Below are 13,056 nucleotides of genomic sequence, written 5' to 3' on the forward strand. Positions count from 1 at the left end.
GTAGCATGCTTCATCCAAGAGCTAATAATGCTTGTGATTGTCTGTATAATATTACACTTAGTAGAGACACGCAGGAAAATCTCTACTTTACCCAAAGAAGGCTTTGTAATTGCTTTTTGTTCTAATGGATTTTATAAAATTGGTATCAAAAACAGTAACGTTCAGCTATCAGTATCAGTTTTTTTACTGATACCCAGACCTATTCAGTACACACATTCTTGTTCCCCTCAGATAGAGTTGCATCAATTTGGTGTTGCCTATAATTTTCTTTAAGCTCCAAATACCTGCACAAAATATTCATATCAATCTCTCCTGTACTTTTTGTTTAGTGCTGTTTAGCAATTGTTAGCATGCTTGCATGCAAAACCAAGATAGTGAACATGGTACACAGAATACCTTCCAAACTGTAAGTGTGTTAGCATGCTTAGGTTAGCTTGTAGCTCAAAGCATTGCTGTGCCTAAGAACAGAGCTGCTTAAGTGGCTGTAGACTTTGTCTTTTTAAATAATGTATGGAAGTCTACTTCACTAGTCAACTTAAAAAATCTTTAAACACTAAACTGTTTTTTTGTTTTGTTTTAAATTTGTTTTAAAAGCAATTTTAAGTTTCATTTCTGACACTTTTTTGACAGAGTTTCCTTCTGAACAGCAAGTTATACATACTAAAGAAAAAGTTTCCACAGTGTCTAATTGTTCATCTTTTCACCAGCTGGGTTTGGATGTCACTTAAAAATAAAAACATGGAAAAGTCCCTGCATGCAGCTGCATTCTTGTGCAATAACAAGATGTAACTAAATGATGGATCGTCTTTCTCCAGCCAGATTTAAGTCTCTGAAAGTTGATTTTTAAATCGATTGAAATGAGCTGAAACAGGTGGCTGCCTGGAAGGCAGAAAATCAATCTTAAGAACCTTTTCTACATTTGGCAGTAATGTAACGTGTAGGTGATTTGTGCTCTAGTTAACAGACTGAAACATGAAAAACTGCTGTTCTGGTCCTTCAAGGTAGAGTATATGAGCATGTTTATTAAACATTAGCGGATACCTACAGTACTCTCATGTGGAACAGAAAGCACAAGCAGCTTTTGGTGTCGGGAGGAGGTGTGTGGGGGCGCGTCAGATCTGCCTGGCAGACAGCAAGAGGCCCGCCAGAGCACATCAGGGTGTTGCGGCGGCCCTTTGATGGCGTGTGTATCACCAGTCAGAATCTGCTGCTGTCTCCAGCGCCTCAGGGCTCAGAGACACAGAGAGAGAGAGACAGCACATGCACTCGAAATACATAGCTTTGCAGTGATTTGTTCTGTTTTTTTTGTCTGTGGTTTGACAGGTCTACTGATCAGAAATGTTGCAACAGAATGTAGAATAAGGAATGAGACTAGAGAGAGACGTGTAGATGTATGGGATCATGAGGTCTGGACAAACACAACAGTGCAATTAAAAAACCCTTAAAAAGTAAAATCTACTTTCTGCAGCATGCCCAACTGAGGAGCTTTTGCACCAGTCTTTCTCCCCATGTTTCCTGTCTGTATTCCTACTGTCAGAATCTAATTGTTTAGAGTGTTATGCCATTCATTGAAGTATCCCAGCAATAAATATCTCCTTTTTAATGCTCAAGTGTAACTGATTCGCAGAGATGGTTGCAATGCTGCTGGATTGTGTTATATTGTAAGGGGTGTTTTTTTTTAATCTCATCCACCCCCTGTAGGTATGGTAAGACTTACACAAACAGTATTTTGGAATGGGTTTAATAGGTTCATGGGATCCATTCCACACACAGGCAGCTGTATTAACTGTCAGTCCAGGTAATAAAAGCACCAGAATTGGATTTGTTGGGCTTTTACTCACATGATGGACTGTGATCAGGCCACGCTGACCTCCTGAGTGGAGAGAAGATGGTCAGGTGTAAGTGACTCCCTATACCATTGTTGAGAAAGAAGGTGATGAATGATTTCCTCTCACTTTTCATCGCCACTGTCGGAACTGTTAGATAACCCAAGAGATTTATGGCACTGCCTGTTGTATTTCTCACCGCCGACCGTAACAAGGTTAGGTTGTTCTCTTTTTGGTTTATCAACTGAAATATAACCGCCAAACAATCCAGAATGCTGGGCTCAGTGTTTAACACTAGGCTCACCCTAAACAAACCCAATTAGGTTAGTGACCTGCTGTCAAGCATTGTGCCAAGGCCTGTCAACATTCCTCGCAAGAGAGTGTACATCCAGAAATTCTCCCTCTCGGCTAGCAAAACAATCTGCTCATTTTTGCCTATCTGGTAAGAAAATACACTCGGAGCAGTTGTGACTGAATATTTTGGAAGTTTTTTTTTTTATTTATCTTGTTTGATCCAGCCAGCATTGACCTCAACAGAAATGCTTTTCTCTGGTACTGACAAAAAAGGGAAATATGAAATGAGAGTTTAAGTAGATATCTTTACAGTTAATTGGAAAAAATACAGATAAAGCTGACCTCATTGTTTAGGGAAAACTCCTCTTAAACCTCACATTACGGTGTTTGGACTTGAAGTTTCTGGTGTGGATGATTAAGCCCACGAAAGTGAATAAAATTCATAGATGGTAAGATTTCCTAAAAAAACATACCAAAATTCCTTAAACATTACACAAAGCAATTGTTGAGTCTAAATGTCATTGTTTTCTTACTTGACTCATCTCCGCTCTCTTCAGAATGAGCACGCGAAGAAAAAGACGCTGAAGAAAGGTCGGAATATATTTATTTGGTTACACTTCAAGTATGGGAGGGACAAGAAATCAAAACAACAGTTGCTGGCAGATGAGCTGTGCTTCCATCAGATATTCATCAGAGTTCTTTGTCCTTTAATTTGATTGCTTTGATGCAGAGGATAAGCAGCGCACCTCTCACAACATTTCCAAACAGCTCTGACTACACGTCGCTGATTATGAAGTCATCATTTTTTTAGGGAGTACAGAGGCTGTTTTTTTTTCAGGGTGAATAATTGAATGAGACAAGGAAGAGCATTTTATATCAGCAGGCCAGATCATCAATCACTGCCTTAATCTTTGTCTCTTTCCCGGTGTCTCCGCTGCTTGTCTGCTGGCTGCCGCATCCTCAGCTCTACCCACTAAACTAATTTTCAGTCTGGCATCTGGATCCTGGATGCTTTTAGTTCTTTTTATTTGTAGCTCAGCATGCATTTGAAAAGGTGATTATAATGAACTGCTTACCACAAGTCTTCCACACTGATGAGCATTGAGCTTTTGACCATGAAATTAAATGTGGCCAGCTACATCAAAATGAAGAATCACTTTTGTTTACATGCAAGCGCATCAATCTCTCCAGAATGTGACACTGTGACAGGATGAAGTGGTCTGACCTCTCAGGAACTCTTCATTCACAGCTGTGATGTCGCTCATTGGATAGTTTCTCTTTCATTTTAAATTCACTGACCACATTGTTTCTCAGTGTTTCTGGTTTTATAATGGAAATCCGTTTACTCATAACTCTTAACATTTTATATTTCAGAGTAGGCTTGTACTATAAGCCCTGACCCTCCCTAACAATGTATTTGTGTAGGTCAACTAAACGTCTATATGTTAACACATTTGTTCACAGATATTGATGAATGCAGTATAAACCGCGGAGGTTGTAAATACGGCTGCATCAACAATCTGGGGAGCTATGAGTGTACCTGTCCACCCGGGTACAAGCTGCACTGGAACAGGAAAGACTGTATTGGTATGTAGCAGCACTGCCCCCCAGTGGTTAATTCACTGACACACACTCAATGCGCCTCAGTTTCCTCATACCAGTGTCTGGGTGATTTCTCTCACTCTTTCTGCTTTCTTTGGCAACAGTGTGTGATTCTGTGTGGGTTTTATATTTTCCTCAGAGTTGGTGAAATGTCCTCTTGGACTGGTGGCACCAAAGGCTACTCTGGCCTGTAGCAAGACGGGCAAGAAAGAGAGCTGCTCTCTTACCTGTGCCTCTAAGGCTCACTATCTGGCAGGTATGTCGCCCAAATTGATCACGAATCAATCACAAAAAAAGCGCCAAACGCAAGTCACTTCAAACATTTGTTAGACTTATGTTGTTTGTGTGTGTGTGTGTGACCCCTTTGCAGAGTCTGACAACAGCTACTCAGTCAGTTGTGGTATCCCCATCCTCAGAGGGAAGTCCCCTGCAAGGCTCAACTCCAGCAACAGTCAGAGCTGCATAGGTTCGCTGCCCTCCAGATATTTAGAACAAACACTTTGCGACAATCACTCAATAGCAGACGGTCTTTTTTTGCTGTGGCAGCAGTGTGATGTTGCAGTGTGCTCCTACCCACTGTGCTGTGTTTGTCTGTAGAGACTTTGGCCCCTCCAGTGAAGCAGACGGCTTCTTTCAAGATTAAAAACGCCAAATGTCACCTGCACCCGAGGCTGACAGGCCGGACGGAGGACAGAGGACGGACACTTGGACCAGGTCAGTCTTAAAGTGCCCATATTATGAAAAATTTGGAGTGTTATTTTGTGTCTCTGGTGCTTCCACATGCATGAAAACGTCATGTTTTTAGTGAGAAACGGGTTTCTAAATGTGTCGTACCTTCAGTCTCTGGGTGAGCTGTTCAAAAGCGTCCGGGCCGTATTCATCATGGACTAAAACATTTAAATATTTGCTGGCTTAGCTGCTAGCGTGGCACGCCCTCACACTTTGCAACTGACTAGCTAGCAGTACTTACTGTGCATGTTTCAATCCCAACAAAGATGGTACAGAAGTCTACAGAGATCTCACTCTGTAGCTAAAACAGAGAACTCAACACAGGGGGGGGGGGGGGGGGGGGGGGGGGGGGGGGGGGGGGGGGGGGGGATTGAGGAGCTGCAGCAATGTGCAGTACAACAAAAATATAGTGTTTTCTAAAAATAAAAGAACATAAACCTATTCTGGTACAACCTCTAAATACAATTTATCTATACGCCTGTATAAATGTGCATAATATGGACACTTATTGACAATCTATGTGTGCTGATGTTTACAAATGCTTTTTTTTATAAAAATCTATTACACAGCTTTTTATTCAATTCAATTTTAAATTTTCCGGTTGTGGTTAAAATGAAGAGTGGCAATAACAGTCACAAAAAAAAAATGCCCAGTTCGAATTATTGTATGGTCTGTTATTTCTGAATAGCCGACCGGTGAGAATAACATACCATGCTAGGGAAGCAGTTCTGATGATAGACTTACAAAGGACCATTTTTAAAAGCAATAAGTGTTTAATCAATATTTTGTGTCAAATGATTGCTGCTGTTTAAAAAAATAAATACAAAAAAATTGCAATTGATTGCAATTTTTTTAACGATTTTTTTGGATGATTTTTATTTGATTCACTTTAATTTTTATAGCTGAAACAATGAATTGGTTAGTTGAAAAATTTGCTCCAACTTGTTTGATAATTAATTATTTGCCTTAAACAGAAATGTTTGGCTGTTTTCTTTGTCATGTAAGATTCCTGGTTTTGAGGTTTAAGATTGCTGGTTTAATAAATAAAACAATCTGGTTCTGACAAATTACAATGTGTATTTTTCACAATTTTATAACACTTTATAGACAAAACAATGACTCGAGAAAACAACCAAAATGAAATACCTTAACTCTCATTAACATGAATTATTATTTATTGATATGTGATTGGGGTTTACTGATATCATCTTGTCCACAGGAGGGGGGCAGCCCTGCAGCAACTGCCTGGTGACATTTGTCAACCTCAAATGCGACTCCTCTAAGAAAAATAAAGGTCGACGTACTCGCAACCCCTCTAACAAGGAGGTGACACGCATTACTTTGGAGCTGGAAGCTGAGGTCAAACCTGGAGACACTACGGGTCAGTCATCTCATTCAATACAGTATCTTTACAGCAGTTACTGCCTGTGGATGAATTTACAGATTATTTATCATTCGTCAAAGCTTGCAACCTAATGTACAGTACAAAGTAATTACTACGTTTTTACAGTAAAGTCTAGAAATATATTATTTTATCTGACTGAAATGTTTTTATTTAACAATAAACAGGGAGTTGTAATCTCAGCTGCCTGAGGCAGCGCATGGAGAAGCAGGTTAAGACGTATATCAAGGCTCTGAAGAAGTCCATCAACCAGGAGCGCTTCCTAATCCGAGTTGCTGGTTTGGAATACGAGGTGGCCCAGAAACTTCCCCAGGCTGCTCCCAGTCAGGAGAACTGTGGGCCGGGCTGGGAGAGGGACAGTGGCCGATGTGGTAAGACTGGACAGCTGGACTGAGAGCGTTGGATGGGCTTAGTTACTGTCATGGAATGTTAATGTCATCTTAAGCCATATGCTGTCTTAACCTGCAACACTAGACACTCATTGTCCACTTTACTAGGGATACCTGTACAGACTAATGAAGTCTAATACAGCTGCCATAAAGGTCTGCTGTTATGGTGCCTATATTGTTCCGTCTGTTCCTAAATGTTACAGTGTTTACTGTTTACATAATATACCGTATACTCAAGTTTGCTGAGTCCCCTGTACTTGGAACATGTGTCAACCTAGAAACTAAAAATCGTTTTTTTTTTTTTTTTTTATTGAATAAAGTGAATTGTGTCCTCGTACCTCTGACTGTAGCCGTTGTGGATGTTCTCTTAGTCAGATGCTTGTCGGGGTCTTACTACCATGGTGAGCAGGAGCGCTGTGTCCAGTGTCCGCCCGGGACTTTTCAGGAGAAGGAGGGGCAGCTTGCCTGTGACCTCTGCCCCGGCAGCGACGGCCACGGGCCTGTTGGGGCACGGAACATCTCCTCATGTTCAGGTAGCCTAGTTTAAGGTGCCAGGGCCAATGTTACAGTGAACATGTATTTATGATCCTACGAGGGGCTGATTTTCTTAGTAAACCTTCTCCTCATGTTCTACAAATCTAATCCAGGCCAGTGTCCGACGGGGTCCTTCTCCAGCGATGGTTTCAAACCGTGTCAGGCGTGCCCTCATGGCTCCTACCAGCCAGATTTGGGACGGACCCTGTGCTTCCCATGTGGGGGAGGACTGGGCACCAAACGGGAAGGTGCCAGCTCCTTCCATGATTGTGAAGTCAAAGGTCAGCTTGTGGTCCTTTTATACATCTAAAAACTGTAGTCAAATAATTTAGCAAGACCTTCTTTACTTAATGTGTATCTTTATTTCTATCCTGCAGTCCAGTGTTCTCCAGGTCATTACTACAACACCACAGTGCACCGGTGCATCCGCTGCCCAGTGGGGACGTATCAGACAGAGTTCAGACAGAACTACTGCATTTCCTGCCCTGGGAACACCACCACAGATTTTGATGGTGCCACAAGTGTTTCGCAGTGCAAGAGTGAGTGTGTAAATTCCTGTTTTGTGTTCTCAGATTTTTTAAACACGAGCTAAAGACTTATTTGGTTTGTTTCTACACGTCTAGACAGGCTATGTGGTGGCGAGATGGGCGAATTCATGGGTTACATTGAGTCGCCCAACTATCCCGGTAATTACCCTGCTAATGTGGAGTGTATTTGGAACATCAACCCGCCCAGCAAGCGCAAGATCCTAATTGTGGTGCCAGAGATATTCTTGCCCTCGGAGGATGAGTGTGGAGATGTGCTGGTTATGAGGAAGAACTGTGAGTTACAGTTGATGTTTCAATGAAATTTGGTGGTTATACTGTAATAAAATTACATCATCCATTGTCTTCTCTGTGCTGCATCCAGGGTCGGCCACATCCATCACCACCTACGAGACATGTCAGACGTACGAGCGGCCCATCGCCTTCACAGCTCGCTCCAGACGTCTCTGGATTAACTTCAAGTCCAACGAAGCCAACAGCGCCAGAGGCTTTCAGATCCCCTATGTTACTTATGATGGTATGTAGTGTGCTTATTTATCACACTAGCAGCCCGTCTGTCACATATCTCTCTCAAAGCTCATGACAAACACTGTTTTGATCAGGATTCCTAAAATTAGTTTTATTAGAGTTGTGAATAAGATATGTAATAATAATAGCTTTATTTATGCATTTTAAATGCCAGTTACACAGTGCATGACAAAAGACATACCATTATTAAAGTATGAAATACAAATAATATAAAACAAGCAATTTACCAGATTAAGTTAAAAAGAACAAATGCAGTAGAAGCTCAAAATAAAAACGTTTAGGAAAATGCAATTTTAAAATAATGTATTTTGAGGAGAGATTTAAATGAAGATTAAGAGCTATCTTGCCTGATCTCATCAGGCAGATCATAGCAGAGTGGAGGGGCTCTGACTGCAAAAGTCTGGTCTCTTCTGGTTTTTAGCCTCGCTTTGAGGATTTTTAATAAAGACATACCAGCAGATCTCAGGCTTGAAAGGGGTTAGCATGTCAGAAATATAGTCAGATGTACTCAGCGGTACATTTTATAGTTTAATAAACTTGTGAGTGCATCCATGTAAGTGTAACGCTCTAAATTACTTAAAGCACATCTGTTTTGTAATTCCTCATTACTTATCAACCAACACTTATGCTGCTGTGACATATCTGAAATAAGATAATAGCCAGTGGTAGAAGAAGTATTCAGATTTTTTACTTCACTAAAAGTAACAATACCACACCGTGAAAATACTCCACTACAAGTCCTGCATTAAAGAATTAACTGAGGTAAAAGTACTGTAAAAACCTTTGACTGGTACTGCATATTATCCGCAAAATGTTTTTAAATTACCAAAGTAAAATGTACTTATGCTTCAAGCAAATGTTACTTCTCAGTGTTTCACTATTACGTATATTTGATGTTTTTGAATATTACTGCTGCATTAAAGTACTCAGAGTATGCTCATTTTCAGGTTCATAAGTGTATTTAGAGGTTTTATCATAATGGGTTTACATGGCTTTATTTTCAAAAAACACTATTTTGGTTTGCTACAGCTCCTCTTTTCACCCTGTGTGTCGAGCTCTCTGATTTAGCTACAGAGTGAGGCATCTCACTTCTGTTCTACCGTTTGTTGGGAGTCGCACATGCACAGTACATAGGTAAGGACTGCTAGCCAGTCAGAAGGGCAAGGGCAAGCCGCGTTAGCAGCTAAGCGAGCTTTGCATAAAAACCTTATATAACACACTTACAGGAAGGGAAAGAGCATAATATGAGCACTTTAATTTCTATGTTGCATTTTACTGCCTTGGATGTTTATTGTTGTGCTAATTTGAACTCCTTTAAATACTGTTACTGGCCAGTGTAATCAGTGTAGTGCAATGCATCATATTCTATAAAGATAATTTGTTTGTAGCAACGCTGTCCTGTGAGAACCAAACATCTTATAATAATAAGTTTCATGAGGAAAACAGCAGTTTTCAGCTTTGGGACGATGCATTTTGATCTTATCTAAGGAGGGTTTTAGTTTATTTATCTTAAGAAGTAGGAAAAAAAACAGAGTGTTTAGAGTGTTCCTTTATCCAAAATTGCATCACATTAGGAGATATAAGGTTTTCACTGGGCAGGCAGGGGAGGAAAAATTGTTAAATGAAAGTAACTAGTAACTTAAACTGTCAGACAAAAATATAGTTTAGTAAAAGTACAAAAGTTGCCTCTGAGAAGAAGTGGAGTAGAAATATAAAGTTACAGATAAGGAAATGTTAAATGTATTCAGTTACATTCCACGACTGCTAATATCTGCATGTCCAACCTATGGGTCTAGTTCTATTCACAACATTGCAAAAACATCCCATCTTTCCGGAAACAGTGTCTTGGTTACTCTTAACAATCCACGGCCCTCTTTCATTGGAACGTCTTTCCACCAAATCGTCACTATGGCAAACGATGACGGTCTTCTGTGGTTTACCAAAGTTATTTCTCATTACTGTGAGCACCGCAAACAAAATCCCCTGCATTGTATTCTGACAGAGGTACAAATCTTGAAATTTCCCATAGGTGTAAATGAGCAGAAGTGAACATACAGTATTCTTTTACACCTGTGTATTATTTCACCACGTAACTTGTTTTGGATACGGAGAGCCTGCTTTTATCATTGCATGACGTGACTTGCAGTAACTTCTTGTATTTTTACAAATCCAGAGGACTATGAACAGCTCGTAGAGGACATAGTGCGAGATGGAAGACTCTATGCCTCAGAAAACCATCAAGAAATCCTCAAGGTTAGCAGTTTCACGTCTTACTGTGTTGATGTCTGTCTTCCTTTCTTGTTGGTACATAAGACCTGGGAGAGGCAACTGTTAACCAATAAGATGTACCTGTGTTTGGCTTAACAAAGCCGTTGCTAAGAAACTTGTGTGAGTCAGACAGTTTGTCAATATTGAAAATATTTGCCAATGCCGTCATATAGGTATGTGATTTGCTTTCCAGCATTGTGTTGTAGCTTCAAATGTAAATTTTTATTATGGATGAAAATATGCATTTACACCAGTGTGTTCTTCCCTAGGATAAAAAACTGATTAAGACTCTTTTTGATGTTCTGGCCCACCCAAACAACTACTTTAAGTACACCACTCGGGAGTCCAACGAGATGCTTCCTCGCTCCTTCATACGCCTCATAAGCAGCAAAGTGTCGGCTTTTCTGCGACCATACAAGTAATGCTCACACAGGTGCCGAAGTACCGGATCGTGATCCCCGGCAACCCCCTTCACCTTACAGGTCACAGCCCGCAACTCTCACAGGACTTAAAAACATACATACCAGTGTGTTTACCTCTTATTTTCCATAGGCTTTGACAATAAACACTATGCAGACCTGAGAAATACTGGACATTTGTGTTTTAGGTTTTTTCTTTTGTCAGTCTCCATTTAGCACAGACCTGTAATCCCGAGCTCAAGCATTTAGGGATGTAGTATATGTGAGTGGGTTTGGTTTCTGTTGTGTAATGAAACCACAAAAAAAACAATAGAAATGCCAATTTCAGACAGTAGGAGTGGCGTGTCGTGTGCGCGGTTAGTGCTTGTTATTGTTTTTGCTTAAATGAGCAGTCTGTTTTCAACTCCTACCATTAAGTATGACTGTAAGTGTTGTGTAACCCTAGTTCCATCATCAGTGTCTGTGTGCTGTCGTCAAGGAGGAGCGGTTAAAATTCATGTCACAGCTGCATTCCAGGTCATTCAAAGCCTTACTTTATTTGAGCTCTTAGAGCGGTTTCACTGTTGAAACTGTTTTGTTCCGCCTGTCTAGACTGTAGCAGTGTTTTTCAACCTTCAGATAATTTCTTCTTAAGTCAACTTAAAGTAAATACAAAGAGTTGGTTATCATTCCAGGAACATAGTGGACATTTGGGAGATGAATACCACATCATTTGTGAGAGCCACAGAAATGATAATGTGATGTCTAGTGGAACATATCTCAGAGAGAGAGGAATGTCTTTGAGGGACATTATGTTTGCTGCTTCTTTTAAAAAGGTCACTTTAATTCTTCAATCTTCATGTTGTCTTCTGATGTACTCTACAAACTAATAGTCTCTGGGTTCAAAACAATGACGCTCCACATCTTCAATACTTACTGTTACTGTATGTGGACTACCAGTTGTTTTTATTTCAATCTTGTAAATAATTAAATTAGACGAGAGTTGAATTTCTTTTTTAATCCTAAATTTCTCAAGCAGGATCCCCTAAAGATCACTTTCCACCCCACCCGTCTCAAATCCAAAGACACCCAACATCCCCTTTAAACACCCCTCTCACATTTTGTTCTGTCCCAATAATGACAGCTCTTCCAAAGACCGCCACAAAAAGGCTGGGTCACTTTGTTTTGTGCACTAAATTAAGAGTCCGCCATCCTATCCTTTTAGTACGAAGTGCAATGAATGAAAACATCTTTTTTTTTTTTTTTTACACCCTATTGTGACCCACAACAAAGCTTATGAAATGTGTTTTAGCCTGCATTCTCATTGTATAAAATATTTATCAGTCACTATGGGCAGAAGATGCTTAGGTTTCAACGTATAACTGCTCTTATTTAGAGAAAGAAATGTGAAGTCTGTCAAAAAATGTAATAAAAAAAAAAAAAGTATTAGGTGTGTAAAAAAATATTTTTAGATTTCAAAACTGTGACAAAAACAGGGTAAAATGATTTAACTCCAGTTCTAATACTTTGCATCTTGTTAGCATCTGCCAAGTTAAAGGAATTGTTCGACATTTGGGAAATACTTTTCTTTCTTACTTTTATCATGAGATCGATCCCACTCTTCTGAACAGTTTAGCACAAAGACGGGAAACAGCTAGCCTAGCTCTGTCCAAAGGTAACAAAATCCACGTACCAGCACCTCTAAAGTGTTACATCTTGTTCATTTAATCATCGACAATGCAAAAATGTCACCGGAGTCTCTGCTTGATGCCAAGCAGCACAAAGACTACAGGAAGGACTCGTAAGAAAGTGAATACATTTCTTAAAATGTAGGGACTATTCCTTTAAAGTCACCACCACTGCAGTCAAATTGGAACAGATGACTGCATTGTCACAATAATAATCCCAACCCCTTAACCTGTACATTCAACCCTGAATAAATGAAGGGTCAACGCTTGCTCTGATACAACATTTTCGTTGGAGTACATTTTGTCCCCACTAGTGTATATAAAGTAAGATCGTACGCGTCATATCATGCACCAAATGGTATTTTAAAATACCCAAACTTTAGGATAACAAGGGAAGTTGACCACACATTGTCCAACTTGAGGGCAATTCTGTGCCATGCCGTGAAAAACTCTTATCCGACCCTCTAATACAGTCTCAGATTATATCCATGTAATAAATGCCAACAGGCGGCAGCATCCAAGTGTGTTCACTTGGCCATCATGCCCCAAAATTCCCCCTCCCACCCATCTTTCCTGCAACCTGATAAGTTGTTTTTTGAATTGTTGCCTTTTAACGAGAGTTTGCTATGATGTTTCATAGAGTTGATAATGATATTTGCACTTGAATTGTTATTGCTCATGTAAAGAAATGTCTGGATTTTGTATTGTCTTTTTAAATGAATGGAATTGGTGTTCTTATTTTCTTGTAGCTTGTTTGTTCATGAAATGCTCACTCACCGTTTAGTCTATAGAGACGATACACATAACATTATCAACTGTTAAAAAAAAAAAAAAACTATGTACAGAAAAAAAA

General features: G+C 39.9%; 1 protein-coding gene across 2 annotated transcripts in view; it reads left to right on the forward strand.

The window, feature by feature from the left end:
• Positions 1-13,038, forward strand: part of scube3 (signal peptide, CUB domain, EGF-like 3) — an 80,304-nt gene extending 67,266 nt beyond the window's left edge. For both annotated transcript variants that reach the window (XM_034877870.1, XM_034877872.1), the window contains 13 exons: positions 3,585-3,707; positions 3,862-3,978; positions 4,093-4,188; positions 4,320-4,436; positions 5,671-5,832; positions 6,021-6,224; positions 6,614-6,775; positions 6,890-7,057; positions 7,154-7,315; positions 7,400-7,597; positions 7,686-7,838; positions 10,023-10,102; positions 10,387-13,038. In XM_034877870.1, coding sequence (XP_034733761.1) covers positions 3,585-3,707; positions 3,862-3,978; positions 4,093-4,188; positions 4,320-4,436; positions 5,671-5,832; positions 6,021-6,224; positions 6,614-6,775; positions 6,890-7,057; positions 7,154-7,315; positions 7,400-7,597; positions 7,686-7,838; positions 10,023-10,102; positions 10,387-10,539 — 1,895 coding nt within the window. In that variant the 3' untranslated portion in view covers positions 10,540-13,038. The remainder of the gene's footprint in view (positions 1-3,584; positions 3,708-3,861; positions 3,979-4,092; positions 4,189-4,319; positions 4,437-5,670; positions 5,833-6,020; positions 6,225-6,613; positions 6,776-6,889; positions 7,058-7,153; positions 7,316-7,399; positions 7,598-7,685; positions 7,839-10,022; positions 10,103-10,386) is intronic.
• Positions 13,039-13,056: the final 18 nt, after the last annotated feature.

The sequence above is a fragment of the Etheostoma cragini genome, chromosome 7, assembly GCF_013103735.1.
Source record: "Etheostoma cragini isolate CJK2018 chromosome 7, CSU_Ecrag_1.0, whole genome shotgun sequence".
In the NCBI taxonomy this organism is placed as follows: domain Eukaryota; kingdom Metazoa; phylum Chordata; class Actinopteri; order Perciformes; family Percidae; genus Etheostoma; species Etheostoma cragini.